Source organism: Tupaia chinensis, unplaced genomic scaffold, assembly GCF_000334495.1.
Source record: "Tupaia chinensis unplaced genomic scaffold, TupChi_1.0 Scaffold000059_1, whole genome shotgun sequence".
NCBI lineage: Eukaryota > Metazoa > Chordata > Mammalia > Scandentia > Tupaiidae > Tupaia > Tupaia belangeri.
The window spans coordinates 304,154-330,035 of record NW_006159517.1 but is presented as its reverse complement, the minus strand read 5'-3'; the positions used below and the strand labels follow the sequence as shown (position 1 = coordinate 330,035).

The 25,882-nt window shown below is 49.7% G+C and overlaps 2 protein-coding genes across 2 annotated transcripts in view; both read right to left on the bottom strand.

Annotated features, from left to right (window-relative positions):
- Positions 1-3,384: 3,384 nt before the first annotated feature.
- On the bottom strand, positions 3,385-10,399 carry KRT4 (keratin 4). Its single transcript, XM_006141590.2, has 9 exons — positions 9,870-10,399; positions 7,571-7,785; positions 6,597-6,657; positions 6,103-6,198; positions 5,388-5,552; positions 5,011-5,136; positions 4,392-4,612; positions 4,136-4,170; positions 3,385-4,026 (listed from the first exon to the last, which is right to left on the bottom strand). The coding sequence occupies exons 1-9, from the start codon at positions 10,356-10,358 to the stop codon at positions 3,851-3,853; spliced, it is 1,584 nt and encodes a 527-aa protein (XP_006141652.2). The 5' UTR covers positions 10,359-10,399; the 3' UTR covers positions 3,385-3,850.
- Positions 10,400-17,472: 7,073 nt separating this feature from the next.
- KRT79 (keratin 79) overlaps positions 17,473-25,882 on the bottom strand; it is an 8,600-nt gene continuing 190 nt past the window's right edge. Inside the window, 9 exon segments of the mRNA XM_006141589.1 lie at positions 17,473-17,777; positions 18,018-18,052; positions 18,679-18,899; positions 19,505-19,630; positions 19,821-19,985; positions 21,803-21,898; positions 22,015-22,075; positions 23,501-23,721; positions 25,610-25,882. The exon segment at positions 25,610-25,882 is cut by the window's right edge and continues 34 nt beyond it. Of these exon segments, the coding sequence (XP_006141651.1) occupies positions 17,572-17,777; positions 18,018-18,052; positions 18,679-18,899; positions 19,505-19,630; positions 19,821-19,985; positions 21,803-21,898; positions 22,015-22,075; positions 23,501-23,721; positions 25,610-25,882 (1,404 nt within the window). The 3' untranslated portion in view covers positions 17,473-17,571.

Below are 25,882 nucleotides of genomic sequence, written 5' to 3'. Positions count from 1 at the left end.
TCCAGTTGGGCATAAAGCAGACAGTGTGATCGTGGCAAGAAACAGGCAGTAATGGAACACTGTAAGCAATCTAAGATTTTAAATAGCAGTGTACAACTCCTAGTATATGGAAGGTACTCAACAAACAGTAGTGGAATGAATAGCATCATGGGGTATGAGAGATGATTCTGCCAAGAAACATAGAAACTACCACAAACCTATTGGTCCCCATATCCTCTCAGGAAGCAAGAGTGGAAAGGAAGGTGGAGCAGTTGCAAGGTTTAGTGTGGGAGTGAGGTATAGATGTGGCAGTTCCCAGACCGGAGCCCAGTGCAATTCATGGGCCTCAAGGCCACTCCCTGAAAACAGGTGACCCAGAGTTCCCTCCCCATCTCTTGAGGAACTCGTTCTCACAGACACATGTATTCTGAGCTTATCTAGTCTTGGAACATAAAGCCCAATCCCTAAACCAATTGGACACTGGTCCAAACCATAGTCCTCCACAGCCTAGACTCTACCTCCCTCTCTATAGAGCCTCATTCTGTCCAGTCCCTGACCTTAATCTTGAGTGATGTTAAGCTGCTCGCAGTGCATAGACATACTGCACTGGGCAACACTTCCCTGCCTTTACTTCCTGCCCAGAGCATCCTGCTCCTTAGCATGCTTACGCCAGCTTCAGCTTCTCAACCCCTTTGGGGTTTTACCTGGCTAGGTTTTCAGGCTTTAATATTTATCTCAGGTGTCACCTCCTCCAGGGAGCTTTCCTTGAATCCCTGGCAAAAGTAAATGTCTCTCCCTGTACTCCTAGAACATCGGTGCTTACATCTACACTTCTCAACACTGTCCTCAAAACCTGGAATATCTGTGTAGAACCTCTGTCTCCCCCACACTTCCCATATTCATACACCTTAGTCACGTTAAATTATTTCCTCCAGGGACCAGCACTTGGCATAATGGCTATGTTGCTGGACTCCCATGTAGTTGACCACGGTTTGAGTCCTAGACCTGGTAGCTTTAACTCACGCTGGATGCATGTGCATGCATGCCCAAGATCCCAAGAAGAGAATGGAGGAGAAGGGATTGTGGTGTGGCCAAACCCCCTGAGGGGTGATTTCTTGCTTTCTGTCTCTCTGTCTCTGCCTTTCATCAGCCCTGGCCCCCACATGCCCTATAACAAAAACCTCTCAAAAAAAAAAAGAATTATTTCCTCCAAAAGGAACAGGACCATGCTGCAACAAGCTTTATATTCCCATGGCCTCACACAGAGGATTTTTCCTGATGGCATGGAGAAATGGAAGAAAAGGGATTACAGCGTGACCACAGCCCATTAAGGATCGATCTCTCTCTCTTTCTCTCTCTCTCTCACTTGTGCCCTCTGTCAATAGAAAAATAAATAAAGACCATTTAAAAGTTAAATGGTCCCACCTGGGCTAGGACAGAACCACACAGTTGGCCATGTGGGATCCAGCCACCCTAACCTCCACACCACCTGCTGGCCCTCAAGGTGAAGGCAGAGGGACCCATGCCAATACGGTAGGTACTTAAGAGCCAGGAGGTTTCTGAACCAAACTGATGGCAGATCTAGAGCCAGAGATAGAAGCCAAGAGCTTGGAGTGGGGGCCAGGGCAGATGAACCAAACCAACCAAGTAGAAGATGTGCCAGCTCACCGCTGGGCTTCAGCTGTGACAAGTGATTTCAGTAAACCTGGGAGTGAAGCATTTAGAAGAAAAGGAAGAACATGGGGCCTCTGATGGCATGGGTATTGTAACATGTGTCACCCTAGTTCCCCTGAACACAAAGAACTGGCCAGACTCCAATTTACAGGATTTGAGAAAAGGGTGGTGTCTATCATCTCAACAGTGCATTTCCCCCCAATTAATCCCCTTTGACTGGCCAGCCAGCCCCAAACCTGTGAGTCATGGCCAAGATCCACTCCCTGGACTGTTCTGAAAACAGAGGTCAACATGAGTGTTTTTCCTCTTGTATGTAAAACAGGAATCTTCTTATATAAATAAAAAACATGAACACATTCACGTGGCCATGTGTCTCATGTATACAAAGCCACATAGACACGTGTGTAACACGCAGCCTAACTTTGCTGTCTCAAGTGCAATTGTAAAGGCCGGAGAGACCCAGCAAAGCCAAGCAGGCTGGCTATTCCCACAATGCCCTTGCTCAGGAGGCATACAAGCTCCTAGCGGGTGAATTTGAGAAGCCTCACTCCTGCATCCAACCTTAAACTCCTCCTCCCACCCTAGAAACTCCACAAAACACCATTCAGCATTTTCCCAGGGGAGGAGTGCAGTGGTGGGAAGAAATCAAAGCTGCTGATGAGGCTGCAAAGACTTCCTGTTCTGACACACCAGGCAGGTAGTGAGCCCTGAGACAAAGGGGAGATTAGGGATGGGCTTGCAGAGGACAGAGCCACTGACAGGCCCAGGGAGCGGCTGCTCTGGGCAAAAGGCCCCTGCCCAGAGAACATAAGCCCCTTAGATTAACCCTTTGCTGTTCTGTCCCTGACTTCCCAGAGGCAGGGCAGCCCTGCACCTGACTCTGGGTCTGCCTGCATGAAGGCCCCTGGGCAGGACTGGCCTTGGGCAAACACATGCCCATCTGCACACAGCAAGGCCCCCATCGTCACTGCACAGGAGGGGTTGGAGTCTGAATGAACTCCCTGGCAGTCCAGTGTTGGAGGCACTGATTAGGCAATCAGGAGAAAGAATGTGTCTGTGTCTGCAGTAGAGGGATTTAGGTCAGACTGCAGATGGGAGCTGCGCAGTCTTTCTCTGAAAAATGGAGATTGTGCTGCTCTGGGTCTCTTGGAATTGGCCCAAGGTAGAAAAAGAACCTTGTTCATTTTTAGAACAAGTTCCTGAAAGCCTTGTTGGTCTAGTGGGATTTAGCCTCATGCGTGGAGTTTCGTGACAATAGGGAAGCCTTGCTGGATACGGAGTATAAATACTCTCCATAGTGTTCCATACTCAACAGACCCCTGAGCAACCTCTCTTCATACCTGTCCACACCTGCAGACTTGGCATCCTTCACTCCAGGTTCATTCTAGGCTCAGTATTGAGATGATGCTGCCTGGGTTGCCCTACAATGAGTGGCCTTTGTATAACTGCTGGCTCTCTCTGGAGTCTGTACACCTGCCCTATAGGCAGCCTTGGGCCCCCACATACTGCATTGTCCTCCACAACCTGGGCAACTTTGAAACGGAAACCTGAGAAATTAATTAATGACCTTGATCAGTATAGTCAGATCCTTCAAACTCCTAGCATCTACTTTCACTTAAATTATCTGGATATACAGAATTCCAAGATTTCTCCCTCAGAGAACAATGACAATTGCTCAGAATGAATGACAAAAGCATTTATTGAAGATTCGTCTGAAGACAGATAGAGCGAGTGAAAAGAATTGAACGGGACACTGAGTGGTTCTTGTCTCAACCTTGCAGGGCCAGCTGCTGCCAGGTGACGGAGAATGAGTTTGGTTCCTATGTAGATGGATATCCAGGATCTGGTGGAAAATGCTGTTGGGCTGGGAGGGGACATATGTGATCCTGACGATTCCAGAGACTAAGCTCCTGGTAATTTTCTCCTCTGTCCATGGGAGGTATGAAAAGTCAGCTGACATCCATCCCCCTGAGGGGTGACCAGGCCCAAATCAAGAAGAAGCTATCAAACTCCATGAGGGCAGAGTCTATGTCCTGGCAGAGAAGATCATCCTGGAGCAGAGAGCTCCCAGAGGAGAATGGAGATGATACTGGTAAGGTGAGCCCCAGAGAGGGAGGGTGTGGGCAAAGAGAAGGAAACGCAGACACCAGGGCTGGGCCCAGCTGGGCTTAAGGGATTGCAGAGACACATAGCTTCTCTATCGCTGGGATCTCTTGGTAGTGATGATCTTGCCGCTGGAACTTCCACTGACGCCGCCGCCAAACCCGAAGCCACTTCCAGAGCCAGAGCCGAAGCCACTACCTAGGCCAAATCCAGAGGAGCTTCCTAATCCTCCACCGATTCCTCCAGCACTGACCCCACTGCCGACCACGGCTGTAAGAGAGAGGCAGAGGACATAGTTATTTCAACAGTACCAGCCACCAGGAGTCTCAGCCCAGACCAGGGTGAGTGAATGGCCATGATAGAGACAGAAGGAACTTACAGATGCTCACGGCACTCTGGCATTCTCCAGACATTCTGTGGGGGAGAGAAAGAGCAATGAGACACAGGAAGCCTACACTGTGTTTCGATCAATAAACAGGTCTCGAGATTTACAGGGCCAAGTGTGAACCTGTTATCTCTACTGTCCTGGTTCATAGTGGACCAGCCCAGCACTGAAGCAGGCAGCCCAGAAGAGGTGCAAACTCAAGGCCCTGGACCTCTCCTTCCCTCATGTTCTCCCTGCCTTCCTCTCTCACCTGAACTCCTCGCCCTCCAGCAGCTTGCGGTAGGTGGCAATCTCGATGTCCAAGGCCAGCTTCACGTTCATCAGCTCCTGGTACTCGCGCAACATCTTGGCCAGCTCCTCCTTGGCCTTCTGCAGGGCACCCTCCAGCTCTGTGCGCTTGTTATAGGCATCTTTGAGGGCCACCTCCCCACGCTGCTCAGCATCAGCCACAGATGCCTGCAGAGTCTGGCACTGTAGGTGAGAGCATTTGACAGGAGGCCATCAGTGTCCTGCTTGCAAGGCCTCTGCACCTACCTATCACCTCCTCTGGGACAGCTTTGCTTAGGTTAAGATGTCAGGATTTTCCCCATCTTCCCCTGACACTTCTACATTTCATTCATTCAAGTCAGAGCCCACTAATTGGATAAAAATTATCAAAAACCAGTGAAGAAGATCCAAGAAACCTATGTACTGGGGTGTCATGTCAGATTAACTAAGATATTGTTAAAAGTATCTGGGTATGGCTTGCATAAAGAGCTATGAATCCCCTGTAGACAAGCTCAGTCCTCTGGCTCCATGCTTGTCCACTATGGAGACAGCTGCCTTGGACCCCAAGCCCTGTACTTCAGTTGGAAGAGAGTGACACCTACCTGCTTCTTGACATTCTCGATCTCAGCCCTCAGCCTCTGGATCATCCTGTTGAGCTCTGCAATCTCACTCTTGGTGTTCTTCAGGCTGTCACCATGTAAGTCAACTGAGGTCTGGAGTTGTTGGACCTAAAACCCAAGGAGACACAGGGTACAAAAGGTCAGAGGTATTTGGGTAGGATCCATTCTCAGATTAACTCAATGAGAAGAACCACAGGTGGCAGGGATAAAACAAAGCAATTCCAAATCAGATCAGGATCAATGATGCCTGGGAGAATCCATTGGTATCCAGTTCTTTTGGGTTCAAGCTGATGATCATCTGTTCAGAGACAACAAAAGCAGAGCCCCCAAACCACTCTCATCTCCTAAGAGACCCCTACCTTGGTCTGGTACAGCGCCTCAGCCTCAGCCTTGCTCCTCTGGGCAATCTCTTCATACTGGGCACGGACCTCCGCGATGATGCTGTCCAGGTCCAGATTGCGGTTGTTGTCCATAGAGAGGACCACGGATGTGTCACTGACATGGGTCTGCATCTGGGACAGCTCCTACAAGACAAATGTCTCAGATCAGTCCCCAGAAGAGTCTTTCCTGACCTCTGACACAGAAATCTGCCATTGTCATGGAAACGGCCATGATACAGGCTCAGATGGAAGTAGAATTACCATTCCAATTTATTGGGGGGGAGGGACATGGGGAGAGGTACATTTCTAAGTAGAAATTAAGTGGTTAGCGACATCTCAGGACAAAAAGTAATGCTTCTAGTCTTTACTGGTCCCTGGGAACCACAAGTCACTCCATGTCTAATGCACCTGGTTCTTGGTACATGAAATTAAAGAGAATGGAATGACTTCATTTCACCAAAGAAATGCTAGACAGCAATCAATTCTATCCTGTGTAATATTTAGGTCTAATCACCTCTTCTTAAACAACATTTGTTTTTAAGAATCACCTAGCTAAATGCTTCGCTTCACTACAACCCTTTTAAAGATGAAAACCCACATCCCTGAAGTAAGGCATCCTTTCAAAGAAACCCAACCAAAAACCTCATAGTTGGGGGATTCCCTTTCCCAGGATGGAAGGGGATGGAATCCTCACCGCATCATAGAAGGCCTTCAGGAAGCTGATCTCATCATTAAGGCCATCCACCTTGGCCTCCAGCTCCACCTTGGTCATGTAGGCAGCATCCACATCCTGCAGAGAGGGGAGGAGGAGAGATAAGGGGCAGAAATTATAAGTGGGGCAGAATGCTCAGTAATACCTAAAAGTACCCTCAGCAGCAGTTGGGGAAGACTAGAGAGCACCAGGCAAGGTGCTGAAGGGCCAATTATTTTATATATCTGCCTGTAAAGTCAGCTAAAGATACGGAAGTTAATTATCCAAACAGTGGCCCTTTGTCATTGACCAAGCTGACCAGCTGCTTCCAACCTCAATTCCTTAGACCCTGGGTCAGTTATCCACTTCTTGGACTGGATAGCACCAAATGAGGTGGAGATGAGACAGAGATGGACCAAACCCATGGTTCAAGCCAAGACTATTCCAAAAGGGAAGGGAAACCCTGAAAGCACTTCTCTCCATCCTTCATCTCTCACCTTCTTGAGAACCACGAAGTCATTCTCAGCAGCTGTGCGTTTGTTGATCTCATCTTCATACCTAGGGGTGGGCACAGGAAGGAAAAGAAAACAGCCCACTGTTACTGGGGTTTCAGCTTGTTTTCAAACATCCATTTGAAGACATGCAGGAAATTAGCTCCATTTCCCATGTTCACACAAATATTCATTCTTTCTACATTTGCTAAGTGATTACCATGGATAAGATACTAGTCCAGACCTTGCTTTATCTACAGACATGGAAACCAAACTTTAAAAAGACTGTTTTCAATAAATCAAGTGTGAGGAGAACTGGCAATGTTCTGGCCGACTTGGGCAGGTCAGATTCTCAGGAACACTGCCCACACTCCAGTTCCCTTTGTTTGGTGTATGAGTGAATTGGAAGAGAGGGTTGGTATTTATTACAGCAATCCCATCCCACAATAGTGAGCATAAGCAGAACGATTATATATGGGCTGTTTACTGTATATCCAGCACTGTGCTAGGTGCTTTCTCCATCTCATTTAATTTCACTTAATTCTCACAACCATAAGGAAGGAAAATTATCCCCATTTTAAAAGTGAAGAAATGCAAAGCTCAGAAATATTAAGCTACTTACCTAAGGTCATGCAGCTAGTAATTGAGTATCATTACTCAGACCAGCTCCATCTGTCTCTACAACCTATATTCTTCTGACCATACTGTATTACTTTTCATCTGTTTAATTTTTGATCTTATTTGCATATGGCAAACCCAATTCCCTGAATTTATCACTAATTTTCTGGTTAGGGCAACTTGTGGTTACTAGACCTCACCCCGTGAAGGCATGACTATATGGTTGTAGGAAACCAGACCAGAGGACCCTCTAGGGATCTTGTCAGAGCCTGAGATTCTAAAGCACTGAGTAGAGCCCAGGGAGCCTGGGTCATAACTGGGCAGATATGTCAGATGGGGTCCCTTCCTGCTTCCCCACGTACTTGGTCTTGAAGTCCTCCACACTGTCCTGCATGGTCTTCAGCTCAGACTGCAGACGCCCTTTGTCATTGGAAAGGCTGTCCAGCTGCTTCCTCAAGGCACTCAAGTAGACCTCAAATAAGGGCTCAAGGTTTTTGACAGACGTGGTGGTCGTCTGCTGCTGGAGGAGGTTCCATTTGGTCTCCAGGACCTTATTCTGTTGCTCTAAGAACCGCACCTGTGTTGAAAACAACAACAGCCTACTGATACAGCCCTGAAGCTTTGACAGAAGGGCCAGCCAAGGCCAACACCCAGCCCATCCAAGGCAACAAGACAGCCCCAGAGCAACTCAAGTAGGGTCACCATGTTGCAACTCCACGGCACCATTCACTAGGGTCAGCAGAACCTCCCTGCTCCTGAGCCCACAGCAACAAACAGGCCACATGAAGAGGCAGGCCTGACTCTGCAGCAAGAATAACTCCCTAGCTGTGGCCAAGAGCCCAGGGATGGGTGGTCACTAGAGAACATTGAACCTCTATAAAATAATGTAAAATCAGGAGATACGACCTTGGTTTGGGGCTCTTATATTCAAAGTAACCCTGACCCAAGACAAAAGAAAGACAAATTCACTAAAGATTTTTGATTATTTATTATCTTAATTTTGCCTGTACTCACCAGAGAGAGAGAGAGAGAAGGTAGGTGAGAAAGCACCATCCATGGAACGTGGTCACGATGCAATTCCTTCTTTTCCAGCTCTCCTTCCTTTTAGGATTTGGGGCACACACACACATATGCCTGGTGTGTTTCTCAAGCCACCCGGTTTAGAAGTCAAACTGCACAGTCGGCCACGTGGGATCCAGTTGGCCCAAGACTTTAAAAATAAGCTTTCAGGGCCAGCAGGAGGCATGGTGGTTGAGGGTTCTGAACTCCCACACAGCCAACCACAGTTTGAGTCCCAGACCTAGCAGCTAGCTTTCTCACTTTCTCTCTCTCTCTCTCCCTCTCTCTCTCTCTCTCTCCCCCCTCCCTCTCTTGTCAAATTAAAATACATAAATAAATAAAGTTAAATAAAATAATTCTTTTAAAAAAAAATGCTTACCTATCAATGGATCTGGGGTGTTCTCGTGAACCTGTACACAACTGAGTATAGCTATTTAGGATCAAAGCTATGTATATATATGTGTGTGTGTGTGTGTGTGTGTGTGTGTGTGTGTGTGTGGGTGGGTGTGGGTGTGTGTATTCTGAGTCTGAGCTAGATTCCATCTTTCAAGATACTTCTCTGAACTTTCTCTCCTGCTATGAAATGATCTAGCCAGATAAACCAAGGTAGTAGCTTGGGATGCCATTGCCACTTCATGTGTTTCAGCATCAAAAGAAAAGCAAGGAAGGACAACGGAATGTTTTTAATACAAAAAGTAAAATGGAGTGAGATGAGATGAGGAAGCACCAAAGAACCCTTAGTCTTGCCGTCACGTCTGTGTGTCCAAGAGTTACAAGAGAGCCTCTTTCAGGGGATTTATTCAAACAAGCAAGAAAAACAAATACACTCGCTCAACCTATTCCGAGATTGTTTATTCTGGCCCATCCATCTACAAGATCTATGACATGGGTGTGTAATGAGCCAGAGCGGCCTGGACCAGAGTGCTGCACTCATGTGTCCAGTCATCAATCTCGGGATGACTCAGTTCTCTGGGGCCGAACTGCTCACCATCATCCATCACCCTTGGCTATCACTGAGCTGAAAGGAACTGAACCCCTACACCTTGCTCGGAAAAGAAAGTTGGGCTACAAAAACAGAAGATAGTTCTGTCCCGTTCTGTCTCCAAACAAAAATGATCACTTTTGCTTGGACTCAGGACAATGAAGGAGGTCTTCCTAAGGTCCTGTTGAGATCTTGAATCTGTCATCATTAGAGTTGATCCCTTTTTCATATACGAAGCCAGCTTTGTTTTCTTCTGCTCCAAGAACAGAAGTGCCAATAGTTAGATTAGTAATGGAGTTAATCGTGTTATTTCCAAAACCAATGTCTGAGGAAAAGTGGGGAAATAGTGCACCCACTCTATAACTGGGGTGGCTAGAGCCAGATGATTTGCCCAATGTCATAAGCATGTCTAGGGAACCCCAAACATCTAATGCTTTGAGCTTCCCACCAGCTATGGAACACGACAGGAAGGTAGAGTAACAAGTCCCCCAACAGGTAGACAGTGAGGCACAGAGAAGTTCAGTGGTTTTCTCAGTGCCTGTGGCAGGCTCAGGTCTGAGATCTCAGAACTCAGGAACCCTCGCTTCTACCCTCCTTATCTGGCCAAGGGCATAGCTCACCTTGTCGATGAAGGAGGCGAACTTGTTATTGAGGGTCTTGATCTGCTCCCGCTCCTCAGTCCGGACTTTCTGGATTTCAGGATCAATCTCCACATGGAGTGGGGTCAACAGGCTCTGGTTGATCGTGACCTCCTGAATTCCCCCAGCAGGGCATACTGGGAAGCCAGGACCACCCCGGCCATTGAAGGAGCCCCCATATCCACTACCAAAGCCGCCAGCGCCGAAACCAGCACCAAAGCTGCCAGCTCCAAAGCCTCCAGCACCCCCAAAGCCAGCGCCTTGCCGAGACCCAGCCACACTCATGCAGATGCTCTTACTCCCCCCAAGGTTGTAGAGGCTCCTGCTGCCAAAGCCCCCAGAAGAGCAGCGACCTGCACCCCCAGACACAGAAAGTGAGCTGAAGGCAGCCCTCTTGCCCCCACCTACGATGGCCGAGCCACAGCTGAAGCCCCGAGAGCCACCCCTGACACCCTGCTGTCTGGCGATCATGATGAGAGAGGAGAGTGAGTTCGGAGCTACCAGAGAGGAGCAGGAAGGGCAAGGCCAATGAATGCTGGAGCCCTGCACCTGGGTCTCTTATATGTGCTGGAGCAGCAGGGCTTGGTTGCAGGGGCATAAAGGGAAAAATCCGAAACATCTCTGGGCTTGGCCTTTGGCACAGGCCCATCTTTCTTGCACCTGCTCAGCATGTCACTAAACACACCTACAGAAGTCATTTGGAGGGCAGTTTACTGGATCCCATCACATTCCCCTCCAGGAGAACCTGAAATGGTGCCTCAGGGCCTCCTGAATCAGAGACCCTGCCTAGGCCCAGCCCTCCATGCTTCAGCCACTCTCATCCCTCCAGCCTCGTGGCAGCTCCTGCACCAGAGAAGACATCCCATCACCCATCCTCTTACGCCACAGAATTTGGAACAGGAGGACCTGGGTTCAAGTGCACACACAGCCTGCCTCCCACCAGCTCTGCAAACCTTGACCAAGTCACCCTCCAAAGTTCAGTGCCTTCATCCATAACTGGAAATAATACAAATACTTCACTACTGCACAAGATAGAGTGTGATCATGATTAAAGGAGTGCTTTGCAAACTCTCAGGAGCTATACACATATGTGTTATTCTTATTTCTCCATATGCACTTGGCCCCATATACACATACAAAAAGAGAAATCTCTCATTTTCCAGCTTTATACATTCCAAACCCTGGTCCAGCCTCAACTCAACCTCACCAACAGTTACTGAGAAGCTGCCAGGTGTGGAGGTAGGTAACAAGCAGACAGAAGTGGAAGGGAGGTAAAAATCCTTCCCTAGTAAACCCCAACTCTGGGCCTCAGGCCTCACATTACCCCTCAGGCCTCTGCTCAGGTCTGTGTTTGCACAATTCTAGAACGGCATTCTCTAGGCTCTGTGCTGATGGGGTGCACCCTGCCGCTGGTTTGTTAGTCTCCACCAGAACAGAGCATGCTCTGTTTTCCCATATTAATTCTGGCATTCCAGGCAGGGGTTCATAACTTTTCTGATGCTGGGGACTCCTTCAGCAGAACTCAGAACAATGCCTGAATGATGTTTTTAAACGTGAAGTCCTAATTTAAGCCCAGCTGAAATTCTTCCCACTGAGTACAACAGATCTGTGTTCAAGTCCCACCTGTTGCCGCTAACTAGCTGTGCAGCCCTAGGAGGATCACCTCACCTCCCTGAGCCCAGGTGGCCCTCTTCTCATCTATAAATGGGATCCCTGCCTCACAGGTACTGAGACAAGGTGCCTCTGGTACCTGGCACCCAGGTAGGCATTTGTTCTCTCCCTGCCCAGGCTTTGGCCTTGCCACTTAGGAGCAGAATGGCCTTTCTTCACTTGGCTAGATGAATCCATTCCCCCTCCTCTCCTCAGTCCCTCATGGAGGAAGCGACCTCCAATCTGAGGCAGAGCAGTGGCTAGCACCTGGATAATCCCCACAGACCCAAGCTACCCCTGGCTGAATGAAAGATGACCACGGCAAAAGTGAAGGGCTCCTTCTGCTCGAAGAGAAAGGGCAGGGAGGTAGGGTGAGGATCCCAGTCCCAGGGATAGGCTGCAGGAAGAACAGACTGGCTAGGAGCTCAGCTAGCTCCTTCCCTTTTCTGTCTCCCTCTCTCCCCTCATCTTAGTCCCCACCTCATTCACAGTGGCTTCCCGCACCCCCTTCTCGCCCCTCTCTCCAATCTGCCTCAGCCCTTGCTGGTCTCTCCCTGCCTCCACCCAGGTGGACCCTAAGTAAACAGAGAAGGGCTGGAGGCCCCCAGGCCCCAGCAAACAGCTGCATGAGAATGCCCGAGTCATAGGTTCACCTTCCTGTAGTCAGGGAGCCTTCCAAGGCTAGGACAATATCCTACAAGAGATTTCCTGCTAGTCTCATCAACCAGTTTTTACTGAGTGCCAGCTTTGTGCCAGGCATTGAGTTGGATGCTTTGCATACACTTGATCAAGTAACCCCCTTAGAAGCTCTGTGCGGTTGGTATTGTTAGCTCAGCTTACAAATGATGACTTGGAGCTCAGAGAAGTAAAGTCACTTCCAAGCTCACACAGTGGCACGTGGTGGAGCTGGGACTTAAACTCATCTCAGTCTGGTGCTAGAGGATCAGCACTCGGGCCTCCTACCCACACCACCCTGTCTGGTGTAAAGTCAGTCTATCCAACCTGTGTAGCAGCCATTCCAGAGCAGGGTGCTTGAACAAACCTGACCAGCTGACTGCTCAGGTCCGGGGCTCCAAGACTCTGGCCTCTAGGAGTGGGCATGGCTGATAAGGAAGGCAGGAGCTACTCCAGGGATGCAGAGTTGCAGGAACAGAGACCTGAGAGCCATCCCCTTGGGGAGCTGAGGTCCAATTATCTGGTTTCCTGCCCCAGGAGGTGGTGGGAGGGTGCCAGAATCTCAGCCTGAGTGCAAGTCTGAAGCTCAGATCCCAGGCTACCTCACTTGGTCTCTGTCTCTCCCACTCACCACTCCACTCTCCAGCTGCCCCTGAGGGTTCGATGGGGACTTCCACAGCCTTGACTAGGGTAGACAGTTTGTGCCAGCAGAGGTGAAATCCTAGGTGGCTCATGACACACCATGGGTCTTGTGACATTCCAAAACTAGGAGAAAATTCGGCAGGTGCATTGTACCCAGAGTTGTGCCCAGAGTCTTGAACAAAAAGCAAGCCAGCAGGGGAGGGGAATTTTCGGGAAACAGTAAAGCACGATCAGTCTTATTCTGGGCCTATGGGGCCCCCAGACCATGGAGCCATGGTACTTCTCATAAAGGTAATTGGAAGCATATGCTGGCCCTGAGACAAAAAAGTAAGATGAAGGAAAAATCACAGTGCTTCTTGGGTAGGAGGGACTTCCACCTTAGCTGCCATTACGTGCCAAATCCTGGCGCTTTCCTTATAAGTGTCCTATTCCTCACAGCAATCCTGTGAAGGAAAGATCACAGTGCTATTCGGGTAGGAGGGACTTCCACCTAGAGCTGCCATTACGTGCCAAATCCTGGCGCTTTCCTTATAAGTGTCCTATTCCTCACAGCAATCCTGCCAAAGAGGGGGTTGCCATGCTCCACCTGGAGCTATGGACATCAAGGCTCAGAGAGGTTAAGTCATTTGCCTGAGGTTACACAGCTAGAAAGTGGTGGGGATGGGAAACCAGTCCTATCTGTCTGACATCAAAGTCTGCGACCTTAACCTCTACACTACAGTGTTTCATGTGGGGATTGTGCCCCACACAGCCTCTATGGGGGAAATAAACAGTACAAACCCAAAGCTTACGGTCAATCAGAACAGCAATAGTTCGGGCCAGCATGCTTCAGGTTCTGCAGGCATGGCTCAATTCCTTTCTGCCCCTACACTTATCACATGATTGACGGCTTGGTTCATGTGACCGACCCTGCCCTTACATGTACCCAATAGAGCGTGGCACTGCCCCCAGGGATCAATTCTGTATCCTCCAATTAACTAAATCCAATTTAATTTCATTACAAATCTGATGATAAACTGAAATCAAACAGGAAGAAAGTTCTAGTCCAGAGCCGTATCCTGCAGACTTACTGTTCTATCAGAATTGTCAGAAGTTCAGCAAGTCCTCAAACTAAAGCCTGAGAAACTAAAGATAGATATAAAGAAGAACTTCATGTGTAAGAGAGCTTTTACGGCCTAGAACGAGAGGCAGAGAGAAGAGTTTCTTTCTCCGGAAATAGGGAAAAGATTTTCGTACTTGGGCTAGAGGCAGGACATTGCACAAGCTGGTGCCCCCACCCACCGGCCAGCCCCCCACATGCAACTTTTGCTATCGCCCTCTGTGACTCTTCTCCATCTGGCAACTTTCCCACTCTGGTCACAAAGGGGTGAGCAGCTGACAGGGGTGTGGAGCAGGCTGGGTGGGTGTGTTTGCTTGGGGCTTTCTGGGTTGGGAGGTAAGTCCTCGCATTCAGCCCTGGGATTACGGGATCCTGAGATCTGTTACTCTCAGCCTCAAATCTGATGCATGGTGTGGGAAAGCGCCCCCACCCTCCTTGGCAGGGTCACTGCCCTTGCCCTGTTTGGTCACCTAACCTTGACCACCCGCCAGGCCTGAGTCACTCTCAGGGAGTCAGAGCCAACGTGGGGATCAGAGACTCTGCAGGAAAGGACCATCAGCATCCAGGGAGAGCCAGTGAAGGCAATGAGAGGGCAGGGATTCCTTAGAACCGGGGTGAGGGTCTGTACCCAAGGGCTCCTCATGCCCCTCCTGGTCTCCTACATGCAAGACAGGTCTCCCAACATGTTCTGGCAGCCAAAGCATTCTGGCAAACAACTCATGTGAACTGTCCCTGTGTGGAACAGGTGAAAGGAGAGGTGCTCCAGGTGGAGCAGAGGAGGGAAGGGGAGATGCTCCAGGTGGAGCAGAGAAGGAAACCATGAGCTTTCTCACCTGCTGGCCTCCCCTTGGACCCTCTGAAATCAGTTCTGGGTTCCTCAGGCTCCAGAAACTCAGTGTGGAAACTCTGGGGCCCTGGCCATTCCCAGCCTTCAAGTATTTCTAAGTAACACACATTGTCAGGGGGTCCTCATGTACTGTAATATAATCTCTGAGTTTTATCCCAAGATAATAAAAACTATCTCTAATATTCGTTTCCTAAGCCCTAAATTTAATTTAAATAAAACTTTTTTTTTTATTCTGTCATTAGCTTACTGTGGCTTCGAGACAAATTCTTCCCCTCTCTCAGCCCATTCTCTCACCTATAAAATGAAAAGTTTAGGATCAACTCCATGACACAGTGATAATTCACTATTCAGGAGATGCTAGGTCCTACATGGCGGTCACGGTTTGAAATCTGAGCCCCACAGAAACACATCTGTCACGCGCATGAATGCCCAAGATCCGACAGGCTGGACGACCAGAGAAAGGGGCTCATGGTGTGACCAGACCCAGTGGAAGGACTCCCTTCCCTATCTATATCACATATGTGCCCATGAGTTCTATCATTAATAAAGGAAAAAAATCTTAAAAATGTGAAAATCTGGTCTAGACTGCATCCAATGCTTCTTCTAGCTCCAACCCCCTCTGTTCCTCTAGTTCTTTTTCTATCCACACAGCATAATCTGGTAGTTAGGAGCTTGGGCTCAGAAACCAGATTGCTTGGATTCCACACCCAACTCTGCTACTTGCTACCTGTGTGACCTTAGACATGTCCGTGGCTACTCTGTGCCTTGTTTTCCTTATCAGCAAACAACAACAACAACAACAAATAGGTAATAGAGTTTCTATCCTAGGCTGTTTGGGGGGAAGAATGAATCAGCCAAAGGCTTGAAGGCAGTGTTGGCACACTGGAGGCACAAGAAAACATGAGCTAGGGTACCTACAAGTGTTGAGTGTCGGGGTGGTCTACTCCACCCCCTAGAGAAGAAAAGGCTCACTCAATGAATGTGACTACCCTCCCCCAGAGCTGGGAACCATCCAGGTTGGTAAGCTGGAGTTGATTTTGCTGAGTGCTATACCTTTGTGTCCCTAAGCTATGGTTTAGGGCGGCAGACTCCAGAGACTGGTTTTTGGCACCAGAGACTGGTTTTGTGGAAGACAATTCTTCCATGGGCTGGGGTGGAGGGGCTGGTTTATGAGGGCATGCAGCCTAGATCCTCACCTGTACAGTTCACACTAGGGTTCACCACCTGTGAGAATCTAAAGCCGCTGCTGATCTGACAGGAGGCAGAGCTCAGGCAGTACTGCTAGCAATGGGGAGTGACTGTAAACACTGAAGAAACTTTGCTTGCTCACCCGCCACTCACCTCCTGCTGTGTGGCCTGGTTCCTAATGGGCTGGACATCTCTGGTTTAGGGTTCAACTCAAAATTGATGACAGAAGCTATCACAGGGCCTTTTAGTGTTCCTCTAGGGAAGACTTACTGGCTAAAAGAGTGCAGGGTTCATTCCAGCAACAGCTGAAGCTTTAAGGTTGCAGAAGAAGGACAGATGTGATGACAGACTGATTTGGTAGCAGGGTCATGGGATACAGGAGATGCAGGGCTGAAAGGTTATCCTTTTGGGGAATTACTTGGGTGCAGATTGAGGAGTGGGGTCTAAACGCAGAGTAGAGAACTGTGAAGATGAGAGGAAAGGAGGTGCTTCTAAGAGAAACAAGGAGTGGGGAAATCAATAAAATACAGTGAGTAGGCTGGCCCCATAGCATAGTGGTTAAAGCTGTTCATAGGGAAGCCAACAGGTGGCAGAGTGGCTAAGGTGCCAGACTCGCACGTGGCCAAATGCATTTTGAGTTCCAGACACAGTGGCTTGAAACTCATACCAGGCACATGTGTGTGCATGCACAAAATCCTCAGAGAAGAATGAAGAAGAAGGGATTGTAGTGTGGCCAACCCCTCTGGGGGCGATTTCTTGCTTTCTGTTTCTGTCTCTCCAGCGAGCACAAACACCCTATAACAAAATTCTCTCTAAAGAAAACGAACAAAAAAAAAAAAAAACAGAAACCTCTTTTAAAAAAAAAAAGGCTGTTTACAGGGAGTCAGATCCCACATGGCCAACCATGGCCAATTCCCAGCCCTAGCGTCTTGAAAAACATGGGAGGAGAAGGATTGCAGTGTGACAGTTTGAGCTCGCATGGCAACTGGGATGCATGAGTATGTGACTGCTGCCTCGACCAGCAGGGTGTTCATCAATTGACACCATTTCAGTTCCCCAGCCAGGACAGACTGGACAAGACAGGCAAGGACACTTAGCTGCAGTTGTCTTTTATTGAGACACATCGCAGGCACAGACAAGGGAGATGGGTATGGGTAGATCCAGGGAGAGGGTGGATGAGAGACTGGGAAGGTTAAGTGGTGTTTGGAGCCCCTTCTTGACTTTCCTCTCTCCCTGCAAGCCTGTCCTGAACTCAAATCAGAAGAGCAGAGGAGGTGAGAGAAGCAGAGAAGGACTGGGAAATCCAGTCTCCTCTCAGTGTCAAAAGGTTACCTTCCAAATTACCCAAACACATCACTGAAGCTGGTTACTTTAACCTCCTCTCCCATCTCATCCCAGAACCAAGCAGAAAACCTGGGTAGATGTGAGCCCTTCCCAAAATGCAAATAGTCGGTATGAAAGAACGCTGGATCTGTGGCCCCTGGACTGTCCCTGCTCCTAAGGAGGTGGGTGAGGAGAGCAGCAGAAGTGGAGTGAGTGGGGCAGGGAGGACTGCAGGGGCCCCAACTTGCAAGGCTCAGCAGCTAATACCTCCGGCTGGACTTCTTGACCGTGGTGGTCTTCCGCAGGATGGAGGTGCCCCCAGAGACAGGACCTCCCTTGACGGTGCTGTAGCCCATATTTGTACTGAAACCAACTTTGCTGGCACCCCCACTCCCACCCAAGGAGATGCCACCCCCAAAGCCCGCTGCGCTGCCTCCGCACACAGTGGTTGAGTTGCCGGTCACAGCTGCAAGGCAAAGAATCTGGATTAGGCCAGAAGAGGGATCAAGATAAAATCAGGCAATGGAGCTATAGGAAATGGATAAAGAAGCCCAGTATGAGAAGCATATTCTCTGGGACCCTCTCAACCACCTCCAGGAGCTCAAGTGGAAGGGAGTATGCTTTCGGGCTAGGACAGGTGAATGAACTGAGCAGAGTTCTAGGGCCAGGCCAGGAGTGGAGCGAGAAATGGGCAGCAAATACTCACAAATACTGACTGCACTGGGACATTCTCCAGACATCCTGGGAAAACAGAGGGACCAGGAGAGGCGTCAGTGGTCCCAGGGACCCAAGTGGAAACCCTCTCCTTCCCTCTGCCTCTGTACTGGAGCAACCCCATGGGTCAACTCTCGGAGCCAGGGCTTGTGCAAAAGAGCAGGGGGCACAAGAAGTGTGTGCATGTGGCAGTGCAGCTCCTAAAGCCAGTGCTACAAGGGAGGCACAGCCTCCAACAGGCGTTGCCACCCCCACTCCCTCTACCCACCAACCCCACTTCCTCTCCTTTCCTCCCCACTACTATGGAAACAGCTCTCAAAACTAAACAGCTGCCCAGTGGCTGACCACTTTCCCTCCACCTCATGTCTTCCCAAGGTCAGAGGTGAACTTCTTTTCAAAGTTTCCACTGGTAGCAGGATCTGGCGTTGGAGAAGGCCCTCCCTGCCTATTGGCAGGCCCACCCACCACCGTGAGATTAATGATGGCTGAGCCAACCAAGGAGATGAGCAGAGGCAGTGGACTTGAGTGGGAGAGCTTCCCCTAGGAGTACCTTAGGGGCTCAGCTCCCTCACTCCTCCTCTGTCCCTTGTCCCAAGAACCAGAGCAGACTACAGGACTCCCCCATTGCCCAGCTGAGAAGAAAGGACTGCCACCTGCTCTCCTCGCTCTCCAGCAGCTTGCGGTAGGTGGCGATCTCCACATCCAGGGCCAGCTTGACATTCATGAGGGCCTGGTAGTCACGCAGCAGCCGGGCCAGGTCCTCCTTGGCCTGGTGCAGGGCCTCATCCAGATCCCCAAGCTTCTTCTTAGCATCCTTGAGTGCGAGCTGCCCACGCTCCTCTGCTTCCTCAATGGCCGTCTGCAGCTGCTGACACTGAGGGGCGAAGGAGGTGAGGGGTGTTCCCAGGCCATCCCTCTCATCTCTCTGCCTTCAGGCCAGACATCACCATCCCCATGCCCTTGCCCAACCAACTGGGAGGGAAAGATAGGAGAGACAGTCTTGAGCTAAGAGATGCTAGTATATAAGCAGGCTCATGCCACGCCTCACTGGGAAGCCCTTACTGAAGTCTAGCCGCAGTCCTCCTAATGGCTCAGAAAAAGGAATATAACCTCACTATTAGCCAAATGCTTCATTCTGCACACCTTTTAGTCACAGCCTAGATGGAGTCAGCATCTGTGATCTGGATCCTTGAACTCTCAGTCTTGTGCTCTGAGCTCCTGGAGATGAGGTAGGTCAGTCTGCCTAGAGGGCCATCCCACCTTCTCTACCATTTACATGCTGTGTGACCTTGGCAAAGTCCCTTCCCCTCTCTGGGCTTCAGTTTCATCCCCTATATAAGAACACTGATCTTGATGACACAGCATTTGTGTGTGTCCCACACTCAGATGAGTAGTCTTCACCCTTAAGGTGACTGTGAGAGGGCCTTCTGGCCCCACAACACCCAGGCCTGAACTCTAGTCTCTTAGGAAGAGGCCCACCTGCTTTTTGGCTGCATCCACCTCACCCTGCAGCCTCTGAATGGTGCGGGTGAGTTCAGCAATCTCATTCTTCGTGTCCCTCAGGTTGTCCCCATGCTTTCCAGCTGTCACCTGCAGTTCCTCATACTGGAGGCCAAAGAAGCGACAGTGAGGGTCAGACAACCCCAGTCCACTGGGTCACCACTGGCCCAAGAGTCCACCTCACCTCCACAGCTGGAGGCCCTGATGGAGGCTGAGTAAATCTGGTCCCCAAGGTGCCAGTGGCCCTGGCCTCTCACTATGGAGGAAGGCCCGCGTCCAATCCCAGAGCATATACCTGAGTCTGGTACCAGGACTCGGCCTCAGCACGGCTCCTCTGGGCAATCAGCTCATACTGGGCCTTGACCTCGGCGATGATGCTGTCCAGGTCCAGGTTGCGGTTGTTGTCCATGGAAAGGACCACGTTGGTGTCAGACACGTGGGTCTGCACTTGGCTCAGCTCCTGCATAAACAGAAATAGCTGCCACTGGAGCCCCTGCCTCAGGCCCCCAGGAGGCAGCAGGGGAAGGAGCATGGGGCCGCTGGGGGGCATCAGAAGGCCTGGAGGAAGTTACAACTGAAGGAAAATCCTGAGTCTACCCTGTGAAATGGGGCTCCCATTTTTATAGCTCTCATAGATTTGCAGGCTTCCAAGGATTAAAGGGGAAGGGAAATGTGTACTTCCTGCACTGCTGCTGGGGCCCTGTACTAGCACGCTCACTACCCCTAATCCTCAGAACACCCTGTGAGGCAGAGCTCTGTGCAAACTGGGGAAAGGCAGCCCGCCAGGTCAAGGCAGCCAGGACCAGAGCCAGCCAGTTAGCTCCACCTGTCCCACCATCCAGAATGGGCCTGAGCAAAGGCAGGTGAGGACAGAGGCTTGGAGAAGAGGACACATCCAAAGGCACTGGGCACAAGAGTCGGCCAGACCACAGCCATCTAGTTGAGGGACAAAGCCCAAGTGGTTTCCTCTAGAACACACTCAGAGGGAGAGACTGTCAGGGTGTCCTTAGGCTCTTCCTGTGTTTCTAAGACCATCGATTTTTGCACAGAGCAGGAGTTTAAAGATGGACAGACTGAACAGCAGGCTAGGTGATGGGGAGTCCAAGGGTCTCTGTGTCCTGGGCTTGGAACAAGCTGTCTCTCTGGGTCCTGACTCACTGGCTCCCAGTGAGCTCTGCCTCCATCTCTCCTGGGGACCTTCCTGCCCAGGTTGTGCTGCCACCAAACTGTCCTCATCCCCAGCTCTGACAAATCACTCATCTGCTTCCTACGCCTCAGAGGCTCCCTGGTGGCAGAGACTCTTCCCTCTAATCATGAATGTCCTGAGTTTCAAAAGGGAGAGATTTCAAATTCTCTAAATTCAGCTTGAGGTCAGTCTCCTACAAACCATTAAAATGAATTATAATGCATGTGGAAGCCATTAAGAGAAAAGTCCAACAAAATAGATTTTATTTTCTTTCTTGAGTATATCATTAGTCTGCTAAAAGCCTGCTCTGAATATCCGTCGTTCAAGATTTTCATGAGGTTCTTGAAAAGAAGACAGAAAAAATGCCTTCACTAGCATTTTTCAGTGACTTACATTGAAATATCAGTAAATAACTAAACCTGAAGTTTATCGGGTTTGCATTAGTAGAGAGCTCCCCACCGCGAGAAGTATCAAGTAGAGGCTGCATGGCTCCCTGTCGGGGTATCTAGAGAGCGTCCCTACCCTAGTTGGCGTTGGGGTCCCTGCTGATGCTGAGTCTAGGACTCTCAGCCTTTTCACTATACTCTCCAAAGCCCCCTTGCCTCCTGGGACCCCTCTGGGATTCTTTGCTCTACCTACACCCCTCCTTTTGCTCCAAGCTGGGACCCATCTCTGCTCCTCCACCCCTTACTCAATTACAAATAGGGCAAGAAAAAGGCAAAATGACAAAGTGGCAAGAGTCAGACTTTGGAGCCCATGAACCCAAGTGTAAATTCCAGTATGTCACACTCGCTCACTAGCTCTGCGATCAAGGACGGCCAAGGTACTCAGAACTCAAGTGTCCTCGACTACAGAATGGAGGCAATAATAGCACACATTACGGAGTCATTGAAAGAATTAGGTAAAAAGCTTGGCCTAGTACCCAGCCCCTCAAAAGTGCTTCATACATGGAAGGTAGTACAGAGTTAAACGGTCAAGGGTCCAGCTTCTAACCAATTAGGTTATACTCGTGAACTCAGCAAACTCCATGGAGAATCCCCAGTGCTATATGTAAATGTATGCAGATTTTCCCTGCCCACCGGCCATCTCACCATTTCATAGAGATGCTGCAGGAAGTCAATCTCCTGGGTCAAGGCTTCTGCTTTGCCATGCAGATCCATTTGCCCCATGTAGGCAGCATCCACATCCTGAGAACAAGGGAGAGACCAGGGCGATGACTCAGCCCCCAGGATCTCACTTCTCTCCCAGCTGGCTCTGCACCTGGAGCAAAGGACTGCCTCCCCCTCCCTGCCACCCCGCTCACCTTCTTGAGCACCACAAACTCATTCTCCGCAGCAGTGCGCTTGTTGATTTCATCCTCATACCTGTTACACAGGGAAGATTCAGGCCAGGCTCAGGCTAGTCCTGCCTTTTAGGCACCAGACCCACTTGCTTTAAGGAAGCCCAGATGGGCTCCCCATTGGCCAAGAACAGCTCTGTGGAGTGGTTCTTTAATGCAGTTGACCAGTGAAGAAACGGGGTACTGCTTTTATTCTCCCCACCCCCTTTTGAGGAAAGGGGCACAGAATTTGTGCAATACTATGGTAATTGAGAGCAGCCATCTCTTTGCATCAGAGCGCTTAGGAGGCTCTACAGGAAGAAGCGAAGATATGTCAACAGAGGCTAACCTTTGCATACACTTTCCTCAGCACGGTGTCATCTGAAACAACCTATCCTCCCCAACCACTTTGGCTGAGGCATTACAGTTGAGAAATTATACTAGCAACCAATCACCATGTGTGAATTTTATTTGGAGCTTGAGTCTATTCAACCATATTCTTTTTTTTTAAGAATTGTTTTATTTAACTTTATTTAGTTATTTATTTTAATTTGACCAGAGAGGGACAGAGCAAAGAGAGAGAGAGAGCGAGCAAGCCTCCAGGTCCAGGACTCAAACTATGGTTGGCCATGTGGGAGTCCAGAGTCCTTAGCCACCTGCCAGCCCCTCAAATTGTATTCTTAAAATGTATGAAACTTATGGAATAACTTATTCATTTATTTACTTTAAATTCAAATACTTTACCATACACATTTTCATTTATTTACTTTAAATTCAAATAAGGCTGGATATAGGGTGATGTTGAGAAATTACTGTTTTTAAAAGTTTTAGAGGGGGATCAGTGTGTGGTGTGGTGGTTAAGGTGCTAGATACTCCCATGTGGCTGACCACAGTTCAAGTCCCAGACCTGATGGTTTGCTTTCTCACTTTCCTCTTCTCTCTCTCTCTCTCTCTCTCTCTCTCTCTCTCTGGTCAAATTTTTTAAAAAAATGAATGAATTAATAAATAAAATTAAATAAATAATTCTAAAAAAAACCTTTCAACTGGTGGCATTGTGGTTAAGGCAGCTAGATCCCACATGGCCAACTATATAGTTCAAGTCCTAGACCTGGCAACTTGAAAAACACACCAGGCATGTGTGCATGTGTGCCCAGAGTTCTAAGAAAAGGGAGAGATAGAAGAGAAGGGATTACAGCCTGACCATCTTCCATGGGAGGCTGGTGATGAGGACATGCAAGATCATTACACTACTCCCACTACCCTAGAATAATGACTGTTTTTAATTACAAACAACAGCACCCAAATGCACATGCCAGCTCTCCTGCAGCAGCTGATCTCGAGGAAACCAGCTCTGTCTGTTCACCCTCCAGGTGGGTCCCAGGACCCCGGGAATGGAGTGACCCTCTCTGTGAGATTTCCCACCTGCTTCCTCCCTACCCCCATATGGCCCCAGCCTGTCTGGTTTCCTCACTTGTTCTTGAAGTCTTCAACGAGGTCCTGCACATTCTTCAGCTCCGAGTCCAGTCTCCCCCGCTCGCCCAGGAGGTTGTCCAGCCGCCTCCGCAGGCTGTTCACATAGCTCTCATAGAGGGGCTCTAGGTTGTTCCTGGTGACACCGGTGTTCTGGCCCTGCTCCTGCAGCAGTGCCCACTTGGTCTCCAGTACCTTGTTCTGCTGCTCCAAGAAACGCACCTGAGCCAGAGCAAGAATGGTAGGCTGGCATCAGCACCGGCACAGGAGGAAGGCCAAGGATGGGGCCTAGCATCACCACTCAGCCTGGCCAGGGCAGCACAGGGCAGGTGGGCATGAGCACCGGCACAGGAGGAAGGCCGAGGATGGGGCCTAGCATCACCACTCAGCCTGGCCAGGGCGGCACAGGGCAGTGCTACGGTGCCTACGCCTTGTTGAAAAGGAACCTCAGGGTCCACAGGTTGCGTGGTGGTTAAGGGTGCTGGACCCCCACATGGCCGACCGCAGTTCAAGTCCCAGACCTGGTGACTTGCTTTCTCACTTTCTATCTCTCTCTCTGTCTCTCTCCCCCTCTATGGTCAAATTTGAATTAATTAATTTAATTTAATAGTTTTTTTATAAAAAGCCCCATCTCAGTCATTTACTAGTTGGTGACCCTGGTCAAACCACTCCTTCATAAATCTCCCTTTCTCACTTATCCTAGGTGATTTGGGCTAGAGCAATCATTTTGAACCTGAATTCTTCATTAAAATCAACTGTTAAAACTGCAGAATCCAAATACACACACCTAAAAAAAGAGAGGGATAGAAACAAACATAGCAAAGTGTTAAAAATTGGGGGTTCTGGGCAAAAGAATATATAAAGGTACGGTGTACTATTCTCGCAACTTTTCTGTAACAACTTTTTTTTCAAAAAAAATAAAAAATTATCTCCCTCCAAGCCAATGCCTGAGCCCTTCTTCTATCAACTCAGAAGGAGGCTTGGCATAGGTTTAATGGGCCCCCCCAGGGGGTTCTGTGACAGCCAAGGGTCTGAGACACCAGACACCAGACAATCTCTCAGACCCCCAGCTCCCAGGCTGCGATTCTCAGAGCCTGGGAAAAGCCTTGATTGTTTGACCTCTGGGATAGTCCCACAGAAGAACCAAAAGTCACTAGAGAAGAGGGCGAGGGGGTGGGTGGGGCAGCTTGCATCATGCTGTGCCATCCAGTCTCTCCAGGTGCCACCTCCACAGCACCCGGGCCCACAGTCACACGGCCTGAACAGCAGAGGCGTCCGTCATGAGCAGCAACAATACCTACAGGTGCCAAGGACCGTGGGATCCAGGAACCTGAGTTCCAGCCTCACCTCTATGTCCAAGTACCCGTATGATCCTGGCCACATCACTCGGCCACTCTAGACTCAGATTCCTCATCTCAGAACTGGGCAGGCTATCACCTATTCTGACTCCCCGTGGCACCACTGCACGTATTGCATGAGAAAGGGGATGTGCGTGTCCTTTGAAAAGCACAAATGACCAAACCAAGGTACAGTCATCTACCAGCTCTTTCCCAGCTTGCCTTCAGGGCCTCCACTCAGGGCCGAGGTGGACAATGCTAGAGAACAGCCAGGGAAAGGCCAGAGGGCTGCCTGGGGACAAGGAAAGGATTCAGGACACTCCCAATCTAAGACAGGTCAGACTCCATACCCCCGGGGAGCACTCTCATCATCCACCCCAAACAGAGATCCTTAGCTTAAATATGGAAGCAGAAAAGAAGAAGCAAAGGGGAGCTTCCCCTAGAACCCTCTCCCCCAACTGTGTTCTGATCACATCTTGCCCTTAGGCCTCCTCTAGGCCTGAAAGAGCAGGTGGCAGACAGGGCTCTGTGCCCAGCCTTGAATAATTTGATTTCTCAGCCATAGTGTCCCTACTATAAAATGACAGAAGGCAATAAGGGTGCTCTGTCAGGAAAAACAATGAGGACAAACCATTTTTAATTGTGAGATAAGGCCCAGTGTGGCCACAGGGAAGTCCCAACACAGTCAAGATGGGCTTGGCCTATAGGCCTCATGCATTAACTAGAGCTTCACCTGCACAAGCACAGCAAAAACCCAAAAGACCTCAACCCACCTTGTCGATGAAGGAGGCAAACTTGTTGTTGAGGGTCTTGATCTGCTCCCTCTCCTGGGTCCGCACCCGCTGGATCTCTGGGTCTATCTCCACGTTGAGGGGCGTCAGCAAGCTCTGGTTGATGGTGACCTCCTGGATCCCACCAGGTGGACAAGCTGGCCCAAATATCTGCCTGCCAGCCCCCAGGCCTGTATAGGCCCCACTGCTAAGACCAAAGCCTCCCATAGCCCGTCCAGAAGCGGCTCCCCCCGACACCCCGACTCCAAAGACCTT

Bases quoted from the DNA above. Each gene is read 5' to 3' on its own strand.
- KRT4 (XM_006141590.2), bottom strand. From the start codon at position 10,358: ATGATCGCCAGACAGCAGGGTGTCAGGGGTGGCTCTCGGGGCTTCAGC. The intron at 4,171-4,391 runs GTGAGAGAGGAA...TCTCCCCCACAG, and splicing joins CTGGAGGGCGAGGAGTTCAG to AATGTCTGGAGAATGCCAGA. The intron at 4,027-4,135 runs GTAAGTTCCTTC...TCTCTCTTACAG, and splicing joins CCAGAGTGCCGTGAGCATCT to CCGTGGTCGGCAGTGGGGTC.